Source organism: Phyllobates terribilis, unplaced genomic scaffold (genome assembly GCF_046119375.1).
Source record: "Phyllobates terribilis strain yellow unplaced genomic scaffold, ASM4611937v1 Scaffold_10__3_contigs__length_209671492, whole genome shotgun sequence".
Classification (NCBI taxonomy): Eukaryota; Metazoa; Chordata; class Amphibia; order Anura; family Dendrobatidae; genus Phyllobates; species Phyllobates terribilis.
Window position 1 is genome coordinate 127,591,326 of NW_027362770.1, and position 27,983 is coordinate 127,619,308.

General features: G+C 47.7%; 1 protein-coding gene across 4 annotated transcripts in view; it reads left to right on the top strand.

Annotated features, from left to right (window-relative positions):
* LOC141164151 (neuropeptide Y receptor type 2-like) overlaps window positions 1–21,889 on the top strand; it is a 165,033-nt gene extending 143,144 nt beyond the window's left edge. For 3 of the 4 annotated variants that reach the window (XM_073649292.1, XM_073649291.1, XM_073649290.1), the window contains one exon: window positions 19,544–21,889. In XM_073649292.1, coding sequence (XP_073505393.1) covers window positions 19,557–20,708 — 1,152 coding nt within the window. In that variant the 5' untranslated portion in view covers window positions 19,544–19,556 and the 3' untranslated portion in view covers window positions 20,709–21,889. Of the gene's footprint in view, window positions 1–19,330; window positions 19,457–19,543 lie in introns of all 4 variants that reach the window. The other variant, XM_073649293.1, reaches the window with a different exon arrangement.
* Window positions 21,890–27,983: the final 6,094 nt, after the last annotated feature.

Consider the following 27,983-nt stretch of genomic DNA (forward strand, 5'->3'; position numbering starts at 1 on the left):
CTCTCCCAAATAGTAGAAAATTTGCTAACAAAAGACTCCGCGGCAGGGTTGTCCACAGAAATGGAGACAGGAACTGGAATCCGGGGATGTTGGCCACTGACTATAAAGAACGGGGATTTGGAAGAGGATTCGCTCTCATGGTTATTATAAGAGAATTCAGCCCATGGTAAGAGATCCACCCAATCCGAATGGTGGGCATTAACGAAGTGCCGGAGGTAGCTGGTCAGGATCTGATTGATCCGCTCCACTTGACCATTGGACTGTGGGTGGTAAGCGGAGGAGAAATCCAGGGTGACGTCTAGCAGCTTACATGTGGCTCTCCAGAAGCGAGAGGTGAACTGAACCCCACGATCCGACACAATATGGAGGGGTAGGCCACGGAGACGGAAGATGTGGCGAATAAAGTCTTTAGCCAGCTCGGGTGCAGATGGGAGACCAGGCAGGGGAATGAAGTGGGCCATTTTAGAAAAGCGGTCAGCGACCACCCAAATAACTGTACAACCAGCAGAAACAGGAAGATCGGTGATAAAGTCCATAGCAATGTGCTGCCATGGAGCAGCAGGTACGGGAAGGGGCTGGAGATGGCCAGCTGGTAAATGTCTGGGAATTTTGTGACGGGCACAGGATGAACAGGCCGCGACGAAGTCCACGACGTCCTTTCACAGGGTAGGCCACCAGTAATGCCAGGAAATGAGCTGGAAGGTCTTCTTTTGGCCAGCATGGCCAGCTAGTTTAGAGGAATGTCCCCAGCGAAGAACCGTCTCCCGATCTGGTACTGCTACAAAAGTCTTACCGGGTGGAAGACAAGTCAGATCCAAGGGGGCCACATTCATCACCTTGGAGGAGTCAATGATGTGCGTAGGCTCCTCCTCTTGATCGGAGGACAGGAAGGACCGGGACAAGGCACAGTGCCCGGGGAGGAGCGCGCGCCAGCAGCAGCGAGGGAAGGAGCGCTGGAGGACGCCGCGCGCTGAACAGGAAGGTGAGAGGGACGGCGTCTCTGCCTAGCAGGAGGCAGAGATGCCGATGCTACAAAGACAAGTACATTAGAGTCTCTAGTCTGAGAAATCGACGCCTCACAGCTCCTCAACTGGCAGATTCATTAAATAGTACACGCAAAACGCCAGTGTCAACGTCTATAGTGAAGAGGCGACTCCAGGAAGCTGGCCTTCAGGGCAAAGTGGCAAAGAAAAAGCCATATCTGAAACTGGCTAATAAAAGGAAAAGATTAATATGGGCAAAAGAACACAGACATTGGACAGAGGAAGATTGGAAAAAAGTTTTATGGACACACGAATCAAAGTTTGAGGTGTTTGGATCACACAGAAGAACATTTGTGAGACGCAGAACAACTGAAAAGATACTGGAAGAGTGCCTGACGCCATCTGACAAGCATGGTGGAGGTAATGTGATGGTCTGGAGTTGCTTTGGTGCTGGTAAAATGGGAGATTTGTACAAGGTAAATGGGATTTTGAATAAGGAAGGCTATCACTTCACTTTGCAACGCCATGCCATACCCTGTGGACAGCGCTTGATTGGAGCCAATTTCATTCTACAACAGGACAATTACCCAAAGCACACCTCCAAATTATGCATGAACTATTTAGGGAAGAAGCAGGCAGCTGGTATTCTATCTGTAATGGAATGGCCAGCACAGTCACCAGATCTCAACCCCGTTGAGCTGTTGTGGGAGCAGCTTGACCGTATGGTACGCAAAACGTGCCCATCAAGCCAATATAACTTGTCGGAGGGGCTTCAGGGAGCTTGGGGTGAAATTTCTGAAGATTACCTCAGCAAATTAACAGCTAGAATGCCAAAGGTCTGTGTGGCGCCCCTGCGGGTTCAGTCGCCACAGAGGTACTGCATCTCACCCAGAGGTGTAGTATCCCACTCTCAGGTAAGGATGGAGTACAGCCCGGGACCCAAACACCTGCATCCAACACTACACTACTCCAGACCGGCAGGAGGGGCAAGATGCACTGCTGCGCTGCTGAACCCTGACCCTGGCTGGAGTGGGAGGGACAAAGAGAGGGGGAACCATGTAGTGGGTGTGGGTGGAGGAAGAAGTTCAGGGGAGCACTTGAGAAGAAGGATATAAAAAGGGGAAGCCATCTTAGGAGTTCAGTCCAGTCAGAGTGTTCAGTCAGAGGAGGAGCAGGAGCTCAGCAGGAGCTCTGCTCAGGAGGAAGAGAGACTGAAGAGAGGAGAGGAGCAGGAAGGAAGGCTCCAGAAGGAAAGAGTGGATCCTAGGGGTACGGGAAGTGCTGGAGGCCACCCATATGCCCGAATCTACCAGGAGTGGAAGGATCAGGCCGCAGAGGGGATCGGCCCCTAACTAGTGAGAATTGCATATTCCACTAGAAACCGGAGGCTTCTACATTTCCAGGGTGTAGTTGCTTCAGCCGCAATTAATCGCCAAAAAGGTAGCTGCACAGGATCCAGGGAACTCCAAGTTGCCCGCCAAAATCTGAGGTTACTGGCTTGGGACACTGTTTGCGAGGCGCAGGGCTGGAGGGTGAGAGCCAGCGCAGGAAGACGACCAGGAGAGGCACACGGAAAGGGGTCCCGCTAAGTGCTGTTGAATTACCTGAGGGTTTGCTGAACCCCTCCCTGAGTAAACACCGGACGACGTGGGTGGTTATGAATGGCCGTTGTAACCAGGAGCAACGTGATAACCGTGATTAAACCCTGAAGACTGCACCCTACTGTCTCTGTGAATTATTGCCATCATCCCCTGCACCACACTGCACAACAACATCTGCCTCATCTAAAATCACCACAGCAACGCCCTGGAGCTTAGCTCTACCTGTGGAGAGCTGAACCAACTCTGCTGCATTACCAACAGCTCCAGAGGACCTGCTCCGCAGCGACGGCTCCCTTTAGCTGCATACCACAGGTGGCGTCACGAACACTAAACATAAAAACTATAATCCTTTTCTTTAAATCCTCTTTTATTGACCCCCCTGGGTCACGGGCGTGGTCACCGCCACTGTGACATCTCCCCTAGCAACGACCGGCCCGGCTACCGAGTACCCCACGGCCCAGGGGGCGCGTCATGTTTTTGGCGTCACGAACAGGATAGGAAACCACCCGTTATTACTGGGTATTGTCCACCTAGAGACTGTGTTCTATACTGAATGTGGCGTCAAGGACAACAAGGAATCTCCCATCGTGGGCCGGGTCCCAGAATGAGCCAAAAGCGCAACCCGCCCCATGCGCCTGTGGCCATATACCTGGATCTGTGAATCAGTCTGGGGAAGCCGCCCCCAGGTGTGGCCGACAACAGCAAACAGCCATGGGACTGCCCCAGAAAGGTGAGAGAGAAGAAACCTGGGAGACAGCAGAGCAGGCAGACCGCACCCGGCAGGCACGATGGAGGGAGACCAGCCTCAAACTCCGGCCCGTGGTCTGCCGCCTGGAGCAGTATCCCTCAACCTGGAGGGAATCGTGGCTAAACTGTCCCTGGAGGATACAAAATTCCTCCGTGATGAGGTACAAGAGCTGGGCCGGCGGATGGAGGAAGCCCAGCTAGCTGCCGTCGCCATATGGAGAAGCGAGTTGCTGGAGAAGTTGGTGACCCGGCAGCAGTCGGCGCTGCGTGAGACCGGCAGCACCCCGGCGGAGCTGCGCATGGACCGGGAGGTGTCAGGCCGAGCGGAAGCGGTCGCGGGAGCAGGTAGGAATGAAGTCCCTGTCCCGGACGCGGCTGACGCTGCTCCATCTCTGGTTTCCCTGCAGCAATCTCTGTCCCCAGGCGCTCATGCCTCAGATCTGCTCCTGGGCCCAGAACCATCTATCCCGGGCACTGGTGAGGCGGACCTGCTCCTGGGCCCCCTGCAAGAGCCACCTGCCCCTAGAGATGCTATTGTAGAATATCTTAATGATATTAACTGTCTAACTCCATATCAACATGGATTCATGAGGGATGGCTCCTGCCAAACAAACCTGATCGCCTTCTACGAGGAGGTGAGCTCACAGCTGGACCGGGGAGAGTCAGTGGATGTTGCATACCTTGACTTCACCAAAGCTTTTGATACCGTGCCACACAAAAGGTTGGTATATAAAATGAGAATGCTTGGTCTGGGCGATAATGTGTGCAAGTGGGTAAATAGCTGGCTGAGTGATAGAAAGCAGAGGGTGGTTATCAATGGAGTAAGCTCAGGGTGTGTCAGGGTTACTAGCGGGGTGCCTCAAGGGTCTGTCTTGGGCCCTATATTATTTAATATATTTATTAATGATCTAGTGGAAGGGTTGCATAGTAAAATAGCAATATTTGCAGATGATGCTAAACTTTGTAAAGTAGTTAATACAGATGAGGATAGGGCACAGCTACAGGAGGATTTAGATAAATTGGGGAGTTGGGCCAAAAAATGGCAAATGGGGTTCAATGCCGATAAATGTAAGGTCATGCACATGGGAAAGAAAAACAGCAGTCACCCATACATATTAAATGGGAAACCGTTGGGGAAATCTGACATGGAGAAGGACCTGGGCGTCTTGGTTAACAGCAAATTAAATTGGAGTGCCCAGTGTCAGGCAGCAGCTGCGAAGGCAAATAGAGTCATGGCATGCATCAGAAGAGGAATAGGGGCATATGATGAGAACATTGTTCTTCCTCTGTATAAAGCGCTGGTAAGGCCGCACTTAGAATATTGTGCACAGTTCTGGGCTCTGGTGCTCAGACATATTGGAGCTAGAGAGGGCACAAAGGAGGGCGACTAAGGTAATAAAGGGAATGGAGGGACTAGAATACCCAGAGAGGTTGTCAAAATTAGGCCTATTTACGTTGGAAAAGAGAAGGCTGAGGGGAGACCTCATAAACATATAAATACATCAGGGGGCAGTACAGAGATCTCTCCCATGACCTGTTTATACCAAGGATGGTGACAAAGACGAGGGGGGACACTATGCGTCTGGAGGAAAGGAGGTTCCTGCACCAGCATAGAAGGGGATTCTTTACGGTCAGAGCCGTGAGACTCTGGAACTCTCTGGGTGAGGAAGTGGTGATGTCCAACTCACTTAATGAGTTCAAGAGAGGCCTGGACGCCTTTCTTGAGAACAATAAAATTACATCTTATGCTTAGTGATAGTTAATTAATCCAGGGATTTAATCTGACTGCCAGATTGGAGTCGGGAAGTGAATTTTTCCTCAATGATGTAAATTGGCCTATACCGCATGGGTTTTTTTTGCCTTCCCCGGGATCAACGCTGCGGAATAGCTGCAGTACACAAGAAATAGGCTGAACTGGATGGACGCTTGTCTTTTTTTGGCCTTATAAACTATGTAACTATGTACACCCAAATGGGTGTACGGACGCACGCCCTGGGACTGGTCTGCAGAAGTGGAGGATCAGAGCCTCCCGTTACTGCCCGCTCCTGAGTCGTTCAGTCGCCCACCAGGAAGAGGGAGACCAATTCCTGTGGGATAACCCGGGGGTGGACCTCATGGGTTTTTTTTCCCCAGGAGACCCGTAGGGAGGCTGCACACCGGGAGGAGCATTGCCGGCGGGAGCTCCTGCAGCTGGAGATGGCACGGCGCATCCGGCGGGTGTGATGCGCCCTCTGGGCCGTGGGATACTCGGTGCCGGGCCTATCGTTGCTCGGGAATATGTCACAGTGGCGGTGACCCGGTCCGTGACCCAGAGCGGTCATTCAAAAGGGGAATATTTACAGGGGATTTATGTACAAAGTTCGTGACGCCACCTGTGGTATGCGGCTAAAGGGAGCCGCTGCTGCGGAGCAGGTCCTCTGGAGCTGATGTTAGTGCAGCAAAGCTGGTGTGGCTCTCCACAGGTAGAGCTTAGCCCCAGGGCAGTGTAGATGTTATAGGTTGTGCTGGGTGTTGTAGTGCAGGGGTGATGGCGCAGATATTAATCACAGAGACCGTGGGGTGCAGTCTTCCGAGTTTACTCACAGTTATTAAGTTCCTCAGGTTACAGGTAGTGTTGAGCCACCCCCGTAGTGTTCGAGTTCGGTTCGGTTCGTCGAACACCCGTGTGTTCGCCGAACTGTTCGTCGAACTGTTCGTCGAACACCTTCGAACACCGTTAAAACCAATGGCAGGCAAACAAAAACACATAGAAACACATAGAAAACACCTTCAAAGGTGTCCAAAAGCTGACAAACTGCTCAGAAGACACAACTAACACATGGAAAAGTGACAAGTACATATAGTCATGCGAAAAGAAAAGAGGTGGAGGCGTAAAAGGAGGGGGAGACACAGATATAGGCATGTCATGCCCTTCTAAAATCCAAAAAGTGAGAAGCCGAGACGGCCAGTCCGCTCCTGCCCGTGCCACCTCCGTGTCGCCGGGTTTGTGCCAGAGCCGCGGTGAACCCTGACGGCCAGCCCCCCTCTCCCAATACTGGTGCCTGTCCGCTGGTGGGTCGAGAGAGCCCCCCTGTGGTGGAGGCAGCTCTAAGCTTTTTAATTTAAATTGTCCCTCTAATTTGAATGAATACACTTTAAATCCATTTACAAGGATCTATTGGAGGGCAAGTCTCATGCCAGCAGCCGCGTAATTCCAGCTCCAGTAGCGTCCACTAAAGCTGCTGCAGTTAAAAAGCTTTTATAAGGATCGAGCTCGGCTGTCCACCGCAAGGCATCCTAGTGCCAGTCCCAGCCCCTATGCCTTGGGGTGCCTCCTGATGCTCTTCACTAAGTATCCCGTGGTCCCGAAGCATTTCCTTTGAAAAAATTAAGTGTCCAAACTACAGGTGGTGTAGCTTGCTTAACAGCCGGGATAATCCGCTGACTAGCAGACACTGCTACTAGGCACAAAGTATTTCCTGGGCTAGATGCAGTTAAAAATTTGTAAGTAGATACTCTCGTTGGATGCTGAGAAAGCATTCCATAGAGTCTCCTGGCACGCCATATATGATTCTCTTAAAAAGCTTGGGGTAGGGGTCTAGGGGACCCTTTTATAGCCAAAATCACGGCCCTGTATCACAATACGTCACCTAGGCTGAAGATAAATGGAACTGTAGCACCGAGGGCTCGGTTGCTACAGACGTATTGCACCTCACCCAGAGGTGTGATATCTCACTCTCAGATAAGGATGGAGTGTGGATCAGGACCCGACACCTGCATGCATTACACCACATTGCCGTGGGGCAGGGCGACCAATATGCCCCTGAGATGGGCACGACAGTCCCTGTCCCTGGCTGGAGTGGGGGGAGGGAACACTGAGGAAGGGGAACCCTGCAGTGCAGGAGCAGGGAGGAAGCAGTTCCTGGATGCATTGAGAAGGGAGTATAAAAGGTGGGCACCATCTTAGTTCAGTGCAGAGAAGTCTGAGCAGAAGTGGCAGGGAGCAGGGGCTCTGCATGAGCTCTGCTCCGGAGGCGGGCCTAGTAACAGAGGCCCAGGCCTGCAAGAGGGAGAAGGAAGGAAGAGGAGCGGAGAAGGCTCCAGGAACGAGGAATGAAGGGATCCCAGGGGTGCGGACGGGCGAGTCGCCACCGCACGCCCGAATCCACCTGCGTGGAGGGGTCAGGCCAAAGGGGGAGACCGGTCCCCGAACTAGTGGAGGCAGGAAACGACCCTCAGCTAGAAACCGGAGGCTCTGACATTTTATGTGGCGCAGCCCCTTGCTCCACCCGCTAGGAAGGCACCACATAGGGTCAGGGAAACTAGCGCCAAGTTTACCAAGAGGAGGCCCGAGGCAGCCGGACAGAAGTGTTGGTAAGAAAGGCCAGACAAAGGACACACAAAGGGGGTCCTGTGAAGCGCTCCAAAGTTATCTGGGAGTTGTCTGAGCCCCTCACCTGGTGAGCACAGTACGACGTGGGCAGCCGTTACCTGCAGACGTGGTCTGGATAATAAGAACTGTGAGTAAAGGCCCTGAACTGCATCACTGACTCCGTGTCGTTACTGCTGCTGCCCTGCACCATCACCCCCATCCTCCGCATACACTGCCCTGAGGCTATACTCCTCCCGTGGGGAGTTATGCTACGCTCTGCTGCACCCACAACACCAGCCTTAGCGGTCTGCCCTGTAGCGCCGGTTCACTCTGACCGCAATCCACGGGTGGCATAGTCGGACATTTAAACATCAAAACCACATAAATAGTTCCGCCACTGGTTTGACCGCCCTGAGCCACGGAACCGGATCGCCGCCACGAAGACTACAACCACCAGCATCCACCAAAAAGGGTCCGGCTCCGGGTGTCCCAAGGCCCAGGGGGTGCGTCAGAACATTTTCATCACCTTTCACAATCACCAATGGGACAAGGCAGGGATGTCCTCTGTCCCCTCTCTTATACATCCTAGTGACGGAGCACCTGCTCTCATCAATTCGCCATAACCCCAATATTAGGTGGATTGAGGTGGGAGGCACCGAGTACAAGTGCTCTCTATTTGCTGATGATGTCCTAGTATATATCACTCAATCACATATATCCATCCCTGCTGTTATGGCTGAAATAGATCACTTTGTTACATGGTAAAATTTTAAAATCAATGCAGCGAAGTCTGAGGCCCTCGATGTCTCCCTCCCTAAATCCATATAGGATTCCATCCAGTCCAACTTTCCCTTTGCCTGGCCCTCACAGGGTATCAAATACTTAGGAATTCCTATTCATAGAGACCTCTCCCATCTATGTTATCTTAATTTTGGGCCCTTTATTGAACAATTCCATACAGACCACGGTTGGCAAGTTGGAACTGTGAGATTCACTACGTGCACCACTGGTATTTTGTGGAAAAGCACATGTAAGATTCTGCAACAGTCTCTGCTGATACTCCTGCATGCGTGCATCCCTTTCTATGGCAGGAATAATTTCTGCAAATTTACTTTTGTACCGGGGATCTAACAGTGTGGCAACCCAGTAGTCAGGATTATTTCTAATTCTCACAATTCGAGGGTCATGTTGCAGGTAGTGCAGCAAGAAGGCACTCATGTGTGTTGCGCATCCAGGAGCACCAAGTCCCTGTTGTGTTGGTGGCGAGGTAACAATCATGCTTCCTTCCTCTGTCCTCTCCCCCCAACCTCGCACAACAGAAATGTGATCAAGGTCTCCCTCATCTGATGAGTCTTCCATCAGTTCGTCCTCCACTTCTTCCTGGGCTCCTGCACCTTCCTCACTAGTTTGGCTGCTACCATGCGCCCTGGTAAAACCATCTCCCCCACCCTCACATGCCTGCCGCCTTGGTGCTGCCGACCGTCTGGACCTTGCAGATGTTAGCCCTTCCGCATACAACTCCTCCTCCTCTACTTCCTCCACCTCCTCTTGTGCCACCACCTGACTCCGAATTCTGTTTAACATGTGCTCCAGCATGTAAATCACCGGAATAGTCATGCTGATAATGGCATCGTCAGCACTAAACATCTTCGTCGCCATTTCAAAACTGTGCAGAAGGGTGCATAGGTTCCTGATCTGAGACCACTCCTCCAGCGTGATTTGCCCCACCTCTGAATCTCGTTGGCCCAGGCTATACGTCAGAACGTATTGCACCAGGGCTTGTCGGTGCTGCCACAGTCGCTGCAACATGTGCAGAGTTGAATTCCACCGGGTAGGCACATCGCATTTTAGCCGGTGAAGTGGCAGGCCCAACAACTTCTGTAGAGATGTAAGTCGCTGAGCTGCGGGATGCGAACGGCGGAAGTGAGCACACAGCGACCGTGCCCTCTGCAGAAGGCCATCTAGTCTGGGATAGTGGGCTAAAAATTGCTGGAGAACCAGGTTCAACACGTGAGCCATACAAGGCACGTGTGTGACATTGCCCCGGCGAAGGGCCGCACCCAGGTTTGCAGCATTGTCGCACACGGCCTTCCCTGGTTTCAGGTCCAGTGGAGACAACCATTCATGAAATTGGTTCTCCAGAGCTGACCACAACTCCTCAGCTGTGTGACTCACATTTCCCAGACATTTCAATGTAAAAACCGCCTGATGACGTTGAGCCCTACTGCCAGCATAGTAAGGAGGTGTGCAGGATCCCTTCTGCGCAGTTAGAAAGCTTGTGGCATGACCAGACAGGCTTTGGGTGCAGGTGGAAGACCGAGAGGAGGTTGAGGAGGCAGAAGCAGTGGAGGAACTTTGACATAAAGAGGATTGACGCACAACTCGTGGGGACGGCAAGACTTGGACAGCAGCCCCTTATCCTGCTGTCACCATAGTTACCCAGTGCCCAGTCAGCGACATGTAACGCCCCTGTCCATGCCTACTCGTCCAAGTGTCTGTGGTGAAATGCACCCTGTCACACACAGAGTTTCTCAAAGAAGCGGTGATGTTGTGTGCGACATGCTGGTGGAGCGCAGGCACACCTTTCTTTGAGAAGTAGTGCCGACTGGGCATCTGGTACTGGGGCACTGCGACGGACATAAGGTCTCGAAAATCCTCTGTGTCCACCAGGCGGAAAGGCAGCATTTCTGTAGCCAAGAGCTTGCAGATGGTGAAATTCAACCTCTTAGCTTTCTCATGGCTAGGAGGAAATGGTCTTTTACTTGTCCACATCTGAGGGACCGAGGGCTGGCTATTGTGCTTAGACGGGGTTGATAAGGGTGTCCCCGGCAAACTGCCGGTCTGTGAGGAAGATGCAGGCGGACATGTTAGGTTGCCTTGATCCAAAGGTGGTGCTATCGATGTCGGACAGCGCTCAACACCAGCTGGTGTTACCACCTCCAAAGAAAATGATGACCTGCCAATCACGCTGGCTGTTGCGGGTAAAGAGGTGGCAGGTCTGCGCCCCAAAACAGGTGTGACTGCTGTCCCCCCAGTCACAGAGGATGAAGAGGCCGCGGATGCACAAGATATGGCAGACGGTGATTGGCCCGGCCGGCTAGGCCGCATTGTAGCACACTGAGCTTCCCACTGCAACTTATGCTTCATGTCCATGTGCCGGTTCATGCATGAAGTACTCAAACTATGTATTTTTTGGCCTCTACTTAGCTTTTGCTGACAAATGTTACAGATAACACGAGTTGGGTCATCTTTATCGATCTGAAAAAATGCCCAGGCTATGCAAGGCTTAGCACCCATGCGACCTGAAGAGCCACCACGACTTGTGGTGAGAGGCAGAGTTGTGTTTGAGGATGCAGTTGTTGACGTGCTTCCAGTACTACGTCTCTGTCCAGGAAGGCGCAACCTGACCTCGTCGTCACTAGCATCTTCCTCCACCTCCTCTGCTGACCTCATCTCTTGGCTGACTGTGGGTTGACAGTAAGTGGGATCTCCGACCTCATCATCATCACCCTGTGCGTTATCACACCCGTCGTCCTCAGAGCCAACCTGTTCCTGCCCTGACAAAAAACTAAAGTTGTCGCTCCAATCAGGTATTTGAGTCTTATCATCGTCTTCCTCATTGTCTCCACCAACAGGAGTTACAGTTTGGGAATGAGGGTCTACATTATGGTCAGAACCTTCTGCGTCTGGTCCTGGATCCGACTCATAAAGATTCTGGGCATCAGTGCAGATCATTTCCTCGTCTGGATTCACAGAAGCGCTGGAGTCGACCTCTGATTCCCAGGCTATAGTATGAGTAAACAGCTCTGCAGACTCAACCATCTGTTCTACCTCATACTCAGACGGGCAGCTGGAGATTTGGGAGCTGTGAGGAAGCAAGTGCGATTTGGGTGACACCTTTGAGGACTGGAGTATTTGTGATGTTGAAGTTGATGTGGAGGAGAGCCCACTTAAAGGAGCACTTGATATCCGTTGAAGCACCTGCTGTTTTTGTGCCTCATCTGGAATTTGTAGCAATTGGCGTGGCCGTAAGAAAAGGATCTTATCACATTGTCCGCTAAAAGAAGTAGACATTTTAGTTTGGCTGGAAGATGGTCTTTCTTCTGCACCTACCCCACGGACACAACCTTTTTTCCCCTTCCCAACACGCCTATTCCCCTTTCCACCAGCAGCAGGCCTTTTTCCACTCATTTTGGTGGTTAACTAATTCACAACTCTGGAGTTGTTTGCACAAAAAAACAATGGATGGTAACCGAGCAGAGCTGAGTGGCCAAACTGTGGTATTAGGCCAAAACTATTGATTGGGCTAGATGCAGAAAAAAATTATTTTTAATTTGCAACCTGATGGAGGTCAGTATAGATGGACTAATAGAACAAGTCCCACACGCTGCTAGAAGCCCAAATATTTTTTCAGAGATAAATGAAGAAAAAAATTATTTTTAATTTGCAACCTGATGGAGGTCAGTATAGATGGACTAATAGACCAAGTCCCACACACTGCTAGAAGCCCAAATATTTTTTCAGAGCTAGATGCAGAAAAAAATTATTTTTAATTTGCAACCTGATGGAGGTCAGTATAGATGGACTAATAGACCAAGTCCCACACACCGCTAGAAGCCCAAATATTTTTTCAGAGCTAGATGCAGAAAATTTTTTTATTCAATTTGCAACCTGATGGAGGTCAGTATAGATGGACTAATAGACCAAGTCCCACACACTGCTAGAAGCCCAAATATTTTTTCAGAGCTAGATGCAGAAAATTTTTTTATTCAATTTGCAACCTGATGGAGGTCAGTATAGATGGACTAATAGACCAAGTCCCACACACTGCTAGAAGCCCAAATATTTTTTCAGAGCTAGATGCAGAAAAAAATTATTTTTAATTTGCAACCTGATGGAGGTCAGTATAGATGGACTAATAGACCAAGTCCCACACACTGCTAGAAGCCCAAATATTTTTTCAGAGCTACATGCAGAAAAAAATTATTTTTAATTTGCAACCTGATGGAGGTCAGTATAGATGGACTAATAGAACAAGTCCCACACGCTGCTAGAGGCCCAAATATTTTTTCAGAGATAAATGAAGAAAAAAATTATTTTTAATTTGCAACCTGATGGAGGTCAGTATAGATGGACTAATAGACCAAGTCCCACACACTGCTAGAAGCCCAAATATTTTTTCAGAGCTAGATGCAGAAAAAAATTATTTTTAATTTGCAACCTGATGGAGGTCAGTATAGATGGACTAATAGACCAAGTCCCACACACTGCTAGAAGCCCAAATATTTTTTCAGGGCTAGATGCAGAAAAAAATTATTTTTAATTTGCAACCTGATGGAGGTCAGTATAGATGGACTAATAGAACAAGTCCCACACGCTGCTAGAAGCCCAAATATTTTTTCAGAGATAAATGAAGAAAAAAATTATTTTTAATTTGCAACCTGATGGAGGTCAGTATAGATGGACTAATAGACCAAGTCCCACACACTGCTAGAAGCCCAAATATTTTTTCAGAGCTAGATGCAGAAAAAAATTATTTTTAATTTGCAACCTGATGGAGGTCAGTATAGATGGACTAATAGACCAAGTCCCACACACTGCTAGAAGCCCAAATATTTTTTCAGAGCTAGATGCAGAAAAAAATTATTTTTAATTTGCAACCTGATGGAGGTCAGTATAGATGGACTAATAGACCAAGTCCCACACGCTGCTAGAAGCCCAAATATTTTTTCAGAGATAAATGAAGAAAAAAATTATTTTTAATTTGCAACCTGATGGAGGTCAGTATAGATGGACTAATAGACCAAGTCCCACACACTGCTAGAAGCCCAAATATTTTTTCAGAGCTAGATGCAGAAAAAAATTATTTTTAATTTGCAACCTGATGGAGGTCAGTATAGATGGACTAATAGACCAAGTCCCACACACTGCTAGAAGCCCAAATATTTTTTCAGAGCTAGATGCAGAAAAAAATTATATTCAGTTTGCAACCTGATGGAGGTCAGTATAGATGGACTAATAGAATGATGCTATGCCCAAAAGATTTTACTTCACTAGGTGCAGTAAAAAAATTGGTATTCTATACACAGGTGGTATATCTTGCAACACAGATAGGCTACTCCACTGACTAACACACTCTGCAATAGGCCAAAAAGGATTAGCTTTGCTAGATTCAGCCAAATGCTGTGAAAAAAACTTGCACAGCACTGGCACAGACCTGCCTGGCAAAAACTGATAGGAACTGATGTAACCTAGTCCTGAAAAGGACTCCAATTACAATTAGTCTTTACTCCCACAATCTATCTATTTAAGAGCACAGACCTGCCTGATAAAAGTCGTATGAAATGATGTAACCTAGTCCTTAAAAGGACTGCAATCACAACTATTCCCTACTCCCAAGCTATCTGTATATTTGTGCGAAAATTGGCTTGAAATTAACAAGGTATAGCGCACACAGCAACAGCGGTGCCGTCTAACACGCAGCTGCAGCAGTGAGAAAATGGTGGCGACGGGGAAAATGGCTTGGTCTTATAGGGCAAGGACATGTGACATACACTGCCAATCACACATGCCCTTGCTTGTGTGAAAAAAAGCACTTCGCTCCGTGTGTGCGCTGCTGATAGGCTGACAGATTGCACCTCCCCACTGCAAATGCGGGAAAGAGAAAAAAAAATGGAGATCTTCATTGTTCCTGCAGAGATCCATCACCTGCCCCTCCCCCCGCCCCGCTGTACACTCAAACTGCGTATTAACATTAATTTTCATCATTACTGAGAAAAAATCCAGTTATGATTTTGGTGCACGAACAGTTATCGAACATAACCTCGAACAGCCGAATTTTTCTCAAATTGTTCGTGTTCGCCGACCGGCTCGAACACCGCCCAAAACAGCTCGAATTTGAGATTGGCGAACAGTTCGAGTAGAACAACGCTCATCTCTAGTTACAGGTTCCGGACTACAAACTCCCACGTCATGCTGCGTTCATCAGGAAGGGGTTCAGCAATCCCTTAGGTGGTTCAAGAATGCCTGACAGGATCCCTTTCTATGTGCCTTCCTCAGTCGTCTTCCTGCGCTGGCTCTCGCCCTCCTGCCCTGCGCCTCACAATCAGTGTCCCAATCCGGTAGCCTCGGGTCTTGTCGGGCTACCTGCAGTCCCCTGGACCCTCTGTGGCCACCTTCTCAGCGATATAATTGCGTATGTGGCCACTGCACCCTACAAGTACAGCAGCCTCCGGTTCCCAGCTGAGCCTTGTAGTTCTCCACTAGTTTAGGGGCCGGTCCCCTCTGCGGTTCGATCCCTCCACCGCCTGGCAGATTTGGGCGTACGGGTGGCCTCCAGCACTGCCCGTACCCCTGGGATCCCTTCTGTTCCTGGAGCCTTTCTCCTGCTCCCTCTCCTCTCTCAGTCCTGGGCCTCTCACTAGGCCCGCCTCCGGAGCAGAGCTCCTGCAGAGCCTCTGCTCCCCACACTTTCCTCCTCTGACTGGCTTGTCCTTCTAAGATGGCTCCCCTTTTTATACAGCTTCCTTTCAAGTGCTCCCCGATCTACTTCCTCCACCCACACCCACTACATGGCTCCCACTCACTAGGATCCCCTCCACTCCAGCCAGGGACCAGTGACTGTGCTCTCCCATAGGAGCAATCTCACCCTGCCCTACTGAAGTGGATGTGTGAATGCAGGTGTTAGGGTCCCGGGCAGCACTCTATCCTTACCTGAGAGTGGGATACCGCACCTCTGGGTGAGATGCAGTACCTCTGTGGCGACTGAACCCTCAGGGGCGCCACAGGTGCGCTGGGAGAGAATGGAGGCCCGTAACAAGGAGGAGAAGGCCTGGGCCCACAAGGCAAAGCCAGCTACACCCCAGCCACGTGCCGAAGGAGTGGTGGTCAAGTTCGACTTGGATGGAGGATGGGGGTTCATCCGCGAGTCCCAACTTGGCACCGACCTTTTCGTCAACCGGCGGGACGTGGAGTCCCATCTCCAACAGGGACATCCTGACCGAGATTTGTACCCCGGTGCAACACCTGCATCCAACACTACACTACTCCAGACCGGCAGGAGGGGCAAGATGCACTGCTGCGCTGCTGAGCCCTGACCCTGGCTGGAGTGGGGGGAACAAAGAGAGGGGGAACCATGTAGTGGGTGTGGGAGGAGGAAGAAGTTCAGGGGAGCACTTGAGAAGAAGGATATAAAAAGGGAAGCCATCTTGGGAGTTCAGTCCAGTCAGAGTGTTCAGTCAGAGGAGGAGCAGGAGCTCTGCAGGAGCTCTGCTCAGGAGGAAGAGAGACTGAAGAGAGGAGAGGAGCAGGAAGGAAGGCTCCAGAAGGAAAGAGTGGATCCTAGGGGTACGGGAAGTGCTGGAGGCCACCCATACACCCGAATCTACCAGGAGTGGAAGGATCAGGCTGCAGAAGGGACCAGCCCCTAACTAGTGAGAATTGTATATTCAACTAGAAACCGGAGGCTACTACATTTTCATGGTGTAGTTGCTTCAGCTGCAATTAATCGCCAAAAAGGTAGCCGCACAGGATCCAGGGAACTCCAAGTTGCCCGCCAAGATCTGAGGTTACCAGCTTGGGACACTGTTTTCGAGGCGCAGGGCTGGAGGGTGAGAGCCAGCGCAGGAAGACGACCAGGAGAGGCGCACGGAAAGGGGTCCTGCTAAGTGCTGTTGAATTACCTGAGGGTTTGCTGAACCCCTCCCTGAGTAAACGGCCATTGTAACCGGGAGCAACATGATAACCGTGAGTAAATCCTGAAGACTGCACCCCACTGTCTCTGTGAATTATTGCTGCACCATCATCCCCTGCACCACACTGCACAACAACATCTGCCTCATCTAAAATCACCACAGCAACGCCCTGGAGCTTAGCTCTACCTGTGGGGAGCTGAACCAACTCTGCTGCATTGCCAACAGCTCCAGAGGACCTGCTCCGCAGCGGCGGCTCCCTTTAGCCGCATACCACAGGTGGCGTCACAAACACTAAACATAAAAACTATAATCCTTTTCTTTAAATCCTCTTTTATTGACCGCCCTAGGTCACGGAACGGGTCACCACCACTGTGACATCTCCCCTAGCAACCACCGGCCTGGCTACTGAGTACCCCACGGCCCAGGGGGCGCGTCATCTGCAATGCTGTAATTGCTGCAAAGGGAGCATTCTTTGACGAAAGCAAAGTTTGAAGGAGAAAATTATTCTTTCAAATAAAAATCATTATTTCTAACCTTGTCAATGTCTGGACTATATTTTCTATTCATTTTGCAACTCATTTGATAAATAAAAGTATGAGTTTTCATGGAAAACACAAAATTGTCTGGGTGACCCCAAACTTTTGAATGGTAGTGTATATATATATATATATATATATATATATATATATATATATATATACTGTATATATATATATATATATGTATATATATATATATATATATAGTTATATAGTTATATAGTTATATATCAGTTATTCAGTTTTTTAGAAAGACTAGGCTTTTAGTTTTAAAATACCGTAAAAATAATATACTTTTAAGATGATTCTTAGTTTAACTAGTAGGCTACGTTAACACATTCAGTATTTTGGTTAGTATTCAATCAGTATTTTTTCTCAGGGGTGAGAGCCAAAACCAGAAGTGGGTCAAAAATGCAGATTTGGTGACTTGTTTCTATTATACCTTTACTCTGATTGTCCCTCACCTGGTTTTGGCTTACAAATACTGATGTAAAATACTGAGCAAATACTGATAGTGTGACCGTAGCCTAAATCTCTTTCTCTCTCTCTCTAAGGCCACGGCCCCACTATCAGTATTCTGTCAGTATTTTTTCTCAGGAGTGGGAGCCAAAACTAGGAGTGGGTGATAAATGCAGAATTGGTGACTTGTTTCTGTTATACCTTTTCTCAGATTGTTCCTCATCTGGTTTTGGCTCCCACTCCTGAGAAAAAATACTGACAAAATACAGATAGTGGGGCTGTGAAATGTCTCCGAAAAATTACAGACATGTGATTGGCCCCATGGATGATCACTGGTACGAGGAACACCATGGATAGCACTCGTATGCGAAAATCGGACGCATGAATGAGGGCTTACTCAGCACAATTCCTTTAATTGATTATGGACTCTATAGAATTAGGTTAAGTTCCCACAATTAGTTTTTGGCAAGTTTTTGACTCTGTATTTTCGCTAAGCAAAAAATGCAGCATCTTACAGGCTTCCAGTCCCATCAAAGTGGATGGGACTTATAGAAATCTCCTGCCCACTGTGATTTTTTTTTCACACAGCGCAAACTGACCTGTGGTGTGAGTTTGAAATCCACAACACTTCAATTTCTCTTGCGGGTGCACTGAGTTTTATGTGCAGATTTTCCCCATAGAGTGGCATTAGATGCCAAAAATCTACAGATAAAAAACACATATACTGTATTTTTCGGACTATAAGATGCACTTTTTTCCCCAAAATTTGTGAGGAAAATTGGGGTGCATCTTATAGTCCGAATATAGCTTACTGGGGAGGTTGGCATCGATGGAGCGGGGTCACAGGAGGCAGGGTCATTGCTGCAAGAAGCCGGTGGTGGGAGAAGTGGGCCGATGCTGTGGGCCATGGGCTTGGTGGAGGAGGTGGCCCAGCGGTGCGAGGCAGGAGCCATTGATCTCACCGGCGTGGGCATCAGGAAAATGTTGGTGATGCGAGGGAGGAACCATTGATCTCCTGGCGTGCACAGATTGAGATCTTGGCTCAATGACGAGCTGAGATCTCAATCTGCGCATGCACCTCCTTCTACTCCATTTTCATGAAGCCCACTGCCGGAAGATCAATGTGTGCAGCGAAGACTCTGCTCCTGCCTTGCACTGCTGACATTTTCCTGAAGCCCACACAGGGAAATCAATGGCTCCTACCTCGCATCACTGGGACACCCCCTACCCCCAGACTAGGGCCCGCAGCATCACCCCACTTCTGCCACCACCGGCGACCCTGCCTCCTGTGACCCCACTCCACCACTGCCGCTTCCCCCCGGTAAGCTAAATTCAGACTGTAAGACAGACCCCCATTTTTACATTAAAATTTTTTTTTTCCTATTTTCCTCCTCTAAATTTGGGGTGTGTCTTATGGTCCGGTGCGTCTTATAGTCCAAAAATACGGTACGTTCTTAGGGTGTTTCTGCTACGGAAACTCACTAAAAACACATGTAATCCGCACATTATTCATCATGATACATGATGATGTATCAATAAAGGTTTGCTAAAGCCAAATACCAGAAAGTATCAAAAACAAAGCAGCTTTATTTAAAACATGACCATACCAAAAAGAGACAAAAACTGCGGCGTCAAAAATGCAAGTTAAAAAAACACAATAAAAAAAACAATGAAAAAACGCAAGTAACCTAATTTATCTAATAGTTGCAGAAAACCTGCAACATCAAAAACTTACCAAATACTCATTGTGGGAATATAGCCTTAGGGTAGTTGGGTCAAGGCTGGCAATAAAGCACTTATGAGGAGGACATATTTTTGTATTTTTTGGAGGTTTGGTTATGGGCAGTTGTTTAATTTCTGGTCAATGACTCTCATTTTTCCAGGGCATGAAATAATTATTCTTGAACATATATTTTTAGAACTCCGTGTTGGTCTATTCTTCTGTGATTCCTCCTAGAAATTTATGAATAAATTGACAACTAGGCTTTGTCAGAAGGACAGTGTCCACTTTGATTGGACATTATTCAGGGACACCCCCTCAACTGTCAACACCCAATTTATGATGGGAAGATTTGTAGTGGAGGTAATACATACTGTATATACTGTATATTATTGCTGTTGGAAATTCCAAGTTCAATTTAAAGATTGTCCCTCTCACTTTGTATTGTAGGTAAAATCAAGGAATGTTCTCATCTCAAATGGGGACATTAAAGCAAAGCAACATGACGGAAGAGCTTCATTTGAGAGGACGGCATGTAAAGAGCACAGTTTCCCCCATCCAGTTTTTTCATGGCTCCAGTTTCATGACGGATAGCACCAATCTCATTTGGGTTCAGGTGATCCTCATCACAGCATATTCTTTGATTATCCTCTTGGGACTTGTTGGCAACTCTTTGGTTATCTACATGATTGTGAAATACAAAAACATGAGGACAGTAACAAACTTTTTCATAGCCAATTTAGCTGTGTCTGATCTTATGGTGGACAGTCTTTGCCTGCCTTTCACCTTGGTTTACACATTGATGGATGAGTGGAAATTTGGATCGGTTCTTTGTCATTTGTTACCATATGCTCAAGCCATGAGTGTCAATGTCTCAACTCTGACCTTAGTTGTCATCGCATTGGATAGATACTGGTGTATTGTATTTCACCTAAGCAGCCGGATCTCCAAAAAGTTCAGCTTCTTAATTGTTACAGTCACATGGGTGGTGGCTTCCATTTTTGCTATTCCTTTAGCTATTTTTCGAGAGTATAGGTTCGAGGACTTGCCAGCCTTGAAACTCAAAATAGCTGTTTGTGCAGAGAAGTGGCCCTCAAATAACAGCAGGGATGCTGCTATCTATAGTATTTCAATGCTTCTTCTACAGTACGTCTTGCCCCTCATTGTAATATGCTTTGCTTATACCAGAATATGGTTGAAGCTGAGGAACCACATAAGTCCAACACCAAGAAGTGACACCCATCAGCGGAGAAAAAACACAACTAAAATGCTGGTGATGATGGTCATTGTGTTTGCCGTTTGTTGGCTTCCCTTTCATGTCTTCCAGTTGGCCATAGACTTGGATTGGGTCCTTGTATTCCAAGAGTACAAACTTCTTTATTCCATCTTTCATGTTATTGCCATGTGCTCTACTTTTGCCAACCCTCTCCTCTATGGATGGATGAATAAGAATTACAGAAATGGGTTTCTTATGTTTTTTGGATGCAAAAATAAACTGCATAACGGCCAACCTGATGGCTCCCTCCGGGGTCATTCTTATACTTTCCGTGCCACCACTTATCATGGTAGTTTTCGGAATGGCGGAGAAAATGGACATCCTCCAACTCATGTGTAACAAGTTTCCCGGCTACTCCCAAAATCTCTTTCAAAATCCATTTGGTCACTGTACAATATCCAATAAACACTATGATATCGATTCATCCATGGCCAGAATTCTGGCATAAATTGATTTGAAAGGTGCAATTTTTTTGCGCAACCTGTAACTGCGCAAAAATGTTGCAACATTTTGCATTTGACTTTACTGCCAGTTTCTCTTAGCTCCGCAACATGGACAGAGCTGGGGTGGGACGGGACGTGGCAGGGGTGTGACTCAACAGTTTGTCTAAGGATGTTTTCACACTGCGTTCTTCGCCACGTTCAGTCCTCCGCAAACCAGGATTCGTGCATAATTTTTAGGCATTTCCACCTATTGGAGGCGAACATCCAGGCGTAGTCTACTATGTTTACTATGCTTCCAGTGGGCGTATATGGCCAAAAATGATGCACGACAGAGCACACGTCTGCACCATTAAAGTCAATGGCCCCATTAGCGCTTACGCCTGAATCCTGGTTTTCAGGTTGTTTGGACTTACTGTAAGCCCTGACGGGACCATTCAACATGGCAATGTGGCAAAGAACGCAGTATGAAAGCATCCTAATTCATGACATTGACGTCGGATTCCTTACGAAAGAAACCTTATTCCAACTAGGTAATGGGGTCAGAGTTGTGGCGTGACACATGGAGGCATATTCAATTTGTCAGATGCTCTTGATTTATTAAAAAGCATGCGTCTCTTAACTAATCTGAAGCATTTGACTCCAACATGCCCGCCATCAAGACCAGTGAGAAAATTGCTGGTCTTGATGAATAGGGGTCAATGAATCTGTTTTGTAAGCCATTAGAGTTAAGGGTTCTATGACATACATAGATCCGAAAACCTTATGAGTAATTTAGTTGTACATATGTTAATATGGTAGCCAAACAAGTACATTTACAACTAAAATCTCTAATTCATCAACACATTCAATTCATCAAATTTATTGTTACCAAATATTTCCGAGCAGAGACTGCAGTATTATTTTTATTAAATTATTTGTGTATATTAGACCCAATGTACAGAAAATGTATATTTTTAAAATGTTTGAATTAATAGAGAATTATTGGTTGCGTCATTCTAGCCAACAAGAGATGGTTTCTTTCACGTTTCAGCTATACATTGCTACTGTATTTCAGTTATGTGTAAAAATTAAAATTCTGGTCTCCAAGGTTGCTGTCTCGACTAATAGCATTGCATAACATGTTACATCTCTGGGGCCACTATAAACAGCACATTTACACGTGTCCATGGGTTACCCTGATGATGAACAGAAGCTCAATTTTTAAAATTATTACTGTATATTGGTAAATGGTTGATTTTTTCATCTTTCCCCCTTATCAATAGAATGCTCCTAAATGTCAGGGCACAGCTATGGGGGTGCAGAGGTAGCTATTTCATCTCTTAAGAAGAAACCAGTGTTCTAAAAATTATGTGATAGCTGGGGGTCTCATCTACCTTCAAGTTACACCTCTACACAAAAGTACACATAAGTGCCAATTGACCCCTTTAATTCTTGTATAATAAACTATTGTATTTTACGGACCATAAGATGCACTTTTTCCCCCCAAATTTGGGAGGAAAATGGGGGGGTTGTCTTATGGTCGAAATGTAGCTTACTGGGGAGTTGCGGTGGTGGTGGAGCGGGATCGCAGGAAGCAGGGTCCCTCCGTTCCCTCCCTCAGGAACCCGGCGGCTGCAGAAGCGGTGAGATGCTGCAGGGCCGGTGTCGGCGGTTAGGTAGAGCGGTGCGCACTGCTTTTCCAGCGGCTGCAGCCATCTTCCTGAAGCTGTGATCTACAGGGAAATGGCCTCCTGAGCCAGCGAATGTGCAGACTGGGAACTTGGTGGCCATTTCTCTGAGGCTCATGTCTACAGGAAGATGGCCATCGAAATCCCAGTCTGCGCATGCGCCGGCTGGGCAGGCCATTTTCCTGTAGATCAGGGCTTCAAGAAGATGGCCACGGAGCTGGAAAAGCAGCTCACGCCCTCTGCCTGACCGCCGACAGCCGGACACCGGCCCTGCAGAATCTCACTGCTTCTGCTGCTGCCACTGCTTTCTACGATGCAGCTCGACCACCACTGCAACCCCCCGCTGCTGGGACACCCCCTTCTCCCACCCAGGGTCTGCAGCATTTCTCCCCTTCCGCCAGCTTTCTGAGGGATTCTGCCGCTTGTGACCCCTGCTCCACCGCTTCCCAGGTAAGATACCTATTCGGATTATAATACAGACCCCCATCTTATAAAATATATTTTTTTCCTATTTTCCACACCATATTTTTGGGGTGCGTCTTATGGGCCGTCGTATTTTATAGTCCGAAAAATACGGTAAATGGAAACTCCATTCCAATATTACAAACAATCTTTTATGATATACACTTTTAAGGGGGTTGACCACTAGCTTTACTTTAACAAATGTGTCGGGGTCATGATTTTGTGGCTCTTAAAAATATATATGTTTTACAGGTTCTCCTCCGCCTTCCTTACAGACTGCACAGTTCCTCTGTCCACACAATGACTGCTGATGGAGGAGCATGTGACCAGAATCATCCATCAGCCTTTGCCAGTAGAAAAACATTTTTCACGGGAAATCTGTTTTTCAATTCTAGGAGGCTTATAGAAAGGGCTACATGGTTCAAAATATAAGATTGGGGCAAACTTGTATAATTGACCCTTTGTTCTCTATTTTGTTCAGCTTCTGGATCAAAATCAGGATTTGATTAGAAAAATATAAAAATTTCTTTCTGCCCTTCACACGTCTCTCCCTTTATGATTCACACCTGGTTTTGGCTTCCAAAACCTGCACAAAAAAACCTGATCAACAACATCTGCAATTGTAATAGCATCCTAGGGTGAAAAGTTACTGTGTGGCTAGCCGTGGGGCCGACCCTAGTCCAGATACAATAGTTGCAAAGAAACATGGAAAGAAGTCAAGCAGCAATTGGCTACCATGGATAGGTGGAATTTCGGCCGAATAACCAGCCACACCGTGTGGTCTTGTCCATAGGCCGGTTTCACACGTGTGAAACATGGACCGATGATGTATCGTAAGACTCGTATCATAATCGCCGCATCTTCTGGCCTGAGCTAACTGCTTTATATATGGCTATGAAGCTGTTTTCTTAAAGAGTAAACGTCGTGTTATTTTTTATTACATAAATCAATAGTACACATGAAAATAAGCAACTTTGTAATATATCTCATCAGAGAAATCTGCTTCTTTCTCTGCCACAATTTATCAGTCATTATCAAAATTCTCAATTCTGAGGTAAAATGTGTATTCAGTGAAGACTGACTTTCCCATTACTGAGATAGGAGATGGCAATTGCTACGGATACAATTCTATGTAGATGGAAGTATGGAGGAGCTAAAGGCAGAGCTCCTCCCCCTCCTATCTACATAGAATCTTATCAGTAGCAGCTGCCATCTCCTATCTCGGTAATGGGAAAGTCGGTCTTCACTGAATACACATTTTACCTCAGAATTGAGACTTTTGATAATAACTGATCAATTCTGGCAGAGAAAGAAGCAGATTTCTCTGACAAAGTTACTTATTTTCACGTGTAGTATTGATTTATTAAATAAATATTAAAACAATGGTTACTCTTTAAGTTGAGAGCCCTAGTGTTCGGGCAGTCTTCCATTTGTGTATCACCCATGTTTTACAGATGTGTGAAACCATGCTTAGGGTGAGACCACAAGGTCGGACTGGCTGCTCAACCGAAATTCCACCCACCCACGGTGGCAAGTGGCCTGACACTGGACTGCACGTCAATCATGTGCTTGTTTAAAGTGGGAGTTAGAGGAACGAATACCTCAAATAATAGAAAACTTAGATATACACTGCTCAAAAAAATAAAGGGAACACTCAAATAACACATCCTAGATCTGAATGAATGAAATATTATCATTGAATACTTTGTTCTGTACAAAGTTGAATGTGCTGACAACAAAATCACACAAAAATCATCAATGGAAATCAAATTTATTAACCAATGGAGGCCTGGATTTGGAGTCACCCACAAAATTAAAGTGGAAAAACACACTACAGGCTGATCCAACTTTTATGTAATGTCCTTAAAACAAGTCAAAATGAGGCTCAGTATTGTGTGTGGCCTCCACGTGCCTGTATGACCTCCCTACAACGCCTGGGCATGCTCCTGATGAGGTTGCGGATGGTCTCCTGTGGGAGCTCCTCCCAGACCTGGACTAAAGCATCCTCCAACTACCGGACAGTCTGTGGTGCAACGTGACGTTGGTGGATGGAGCGAGACATGATGTCCCAGATGTGCTCAATCGGATTCAGGTCTGGGGAACGGGCGGCCAGTCCATAGCTTCAATGCCTTCATCTTGCAGGAACTGCTGACACATTCCAGCCACATGAGGTCTGGCATTGTCCTGCATTAGGAGGAACCCAGGGCCAACCGCACCAGCATATGGTCTCACAAGCGGTCTGAGGATCTCATCTCGGTACCTAATGGCAGTCAGGCTACCTCTGGCGAGCACATGGAGGGCTGTGCGGCCCTCCAAAGAAATGCCACCTCACACCATTACTGACCCAATCCCAAACCTGTCATGCTGAAGGATGTTGCAGATAGCAGATCGCTCTCCACAGCGTCTCCAGACTCTGTCACATCTGTCACATGTGCTCAGTGTGAACCTGCTTTCATCTGTGAAGAGCACAGGGCGCCATTGGCGACTTTGCCAATCCTGTTGTTCTGTGGCAAATGCCAAGCGCCCTGCACGGTGTTGGGCTGTGAGCACAACCCCCATCTGTGGACGTTGGGCCCTCATACCACCCTCACAGAGTCGGTTTCTAACCATTTATGCAGACACATGCACATTTGTGGCCTGCTGGAGGTCATTTTGCAGGGCTCTGGCAGTGCTCCTCCTGTTCCTCAGGTACGTAGCGGTCCTGCTGCTGGGTTGTTGCCCTCCTACGGCCCCCCTTCACATCTCCTGGTGTACTGGCCTGTCTCCTGGTAGTGCCTCCAGCCTCTGGACACTACGCTGACAGACACAGCAAACCTTCTTGCCACAGCTCACATTGATGTGCCATCCTGGATGAGCTGCACTACCTGAGCAACTTCTGTGGGTTGTAGAGTCCGTCTCATGCTACCACGAGTGTGAAATCACAACCAACATTCAAAAGTGACCAAAACATCAGCCAGAAAGCATTGGCACTGAGATGTGGTCTGTGGTCCCCACCTGCAGAACCACTCCTTTATTGAGGGTGTCTTAATAATTACCAATAATTTCCATCTATTGTCTATTCCATTTGCACAACAGCATGTGAAATTGATTGTCAATCAGTGTTGCTTCCTAAGTGGACAGTTTGATTTCACAGAAGTTTGATTTACTTGGAGTTATATTCTGTTGTTTAAGTGTTCCCTTTATTTTTTTGAGTAGTGTACATTAGATACATGGCAGACGTTCTCAGCGGTGTGGTCTGGTCCCTGAGACCATCAACCATGCACATGAATGAAGCTACTATAAAATATAATTGCTTTAGGTCTCGCTGACAATTGACGTGTCCAGACTTTGCTCTTGAGACAGATTTAATCCATCGACTATCTTCAGCACTCCGGGTTAAATCTGAAAGAAGCTGATAGACGCTTGAAGGTTCAACAATTTATAAAAATGGCCCAAGCTGTATTTTCTATCATTGCAAATAAATTGTCTTATTTTTAACGTTTTCACCAAGGATGAAATCTTAAAGAGTAATCCTTGTTTTAATTTTTATTTCATAAATCAACAGTACACATGAGAATACGCAACTTTGTAATTTATCTTATCAGAGAAATCTGCTTCTTTCACCTCCTGGATTGATCATTCACTCTCAATTCACAGCTAACTCCTGTAATCAGTGAAGACAGATTTTCCCATTACTGAGATAGGAGACGGCAGTTGGTGCTTTTTAAAATTCTATAGATGGAGGAGCTAGAGGCTGACACAGACATTCTGCTGCTAGTTTCATAGCACTTTATAGGCACCAACTGTCATCTCTTATATTAGTAATAGGAAAGTCTTTATTCACTGAAGACAGATTTTACCTCTGAATTTAGAGTTTTGAGAATCAGTATGATCAGTGCAGATGCATCTGTGGACATGCTGCAGATATACTGCAGATTTTATCCTTTGCACCAATAATAAAGAAAAATCTGACACAAGTGGACATCTTCTAGAAGATTTTACTAGCTCCACCTTAGGTCTCCTTTATTCGTCCGTGTTTCCAGTACTTCTTGGATGCCACACATACTCATTATAACCTATGGTGCTATGCACATGTCCATGTTTTTACACGGACCATCGATAAACAGAAGCATGGTCATACAAATTCAGGGCCAGAGCTGGCTGCTTTCTTGCAACAGGTATTGGTCAGGGAAGGCAGAAAACAAAAGATAGAGTCTGGAAAAACTCTAGGTCAAATCCAAAGCCATAAAAATAGATCTCTCCAGTCCTTCCGGCTCTGTAAATACTCCCATGACTTGTACAGAGAATTATTTTTTTTACAGCTGAGCGCAGATAGTGTCAAGAGAATAAAGATGCTCGGCCACCTACGAGCAGTTGCATACACAGAACCAGTTGGCAGGCATCATTAGTTACTGTGTAGGGCAGGGCCGGCGTCAGCACCCGGCGCACCCGGGCAAATGCCGGGGCCCTGAGCAGGCAGAGGGGCCCACTGGTGGTCGCTCACCCCGCTGGGCTATGGGCGGAGGAGAGCGGTGTCAGTGCCCGCCCTTCTCCGCCGCTTGCTCAGGGCCCCGGCAGCCCGATACTTACCTCTCCCCGTGCCTCCGCAGATCAGCTGTCTTCCTGCTGTGCGCTCCCTGTGACGTCTCAGGTCAGAGGGCGCGGTGACGTCTTTTCACCGCGCCCTCCCCTGAGCCGTCACAGGGAGCGCTGAACGGGAAGACGCCGACAACGCTGGAGTTCGGAGCTGAGCAGCGAGCAGCGGGCAGCGGCAGCAGGTGAGGAGAAGGGAGGTGAGTATTTGATTTTATTTTTTTAATGTATGGAGGCATGGGGCATTATAAAGAGAAGGGGGGGGTGGCATCCTCCATGGAGCATTATAAAGAGAGGGGGGGCATCCTCCATGAGGCATTATAAAGAGGGGGGGTGACATCCTGCATGGGGCATTATATAGAGGGGGGGGGCAGCCTGCATGGGGCATTATATAGAGGGGGGGGCAGCCTGCATGGGGCATTATATAGAGGGGGGGGACAGCCTGCATGGGGCATTATATAGAGGGGGGG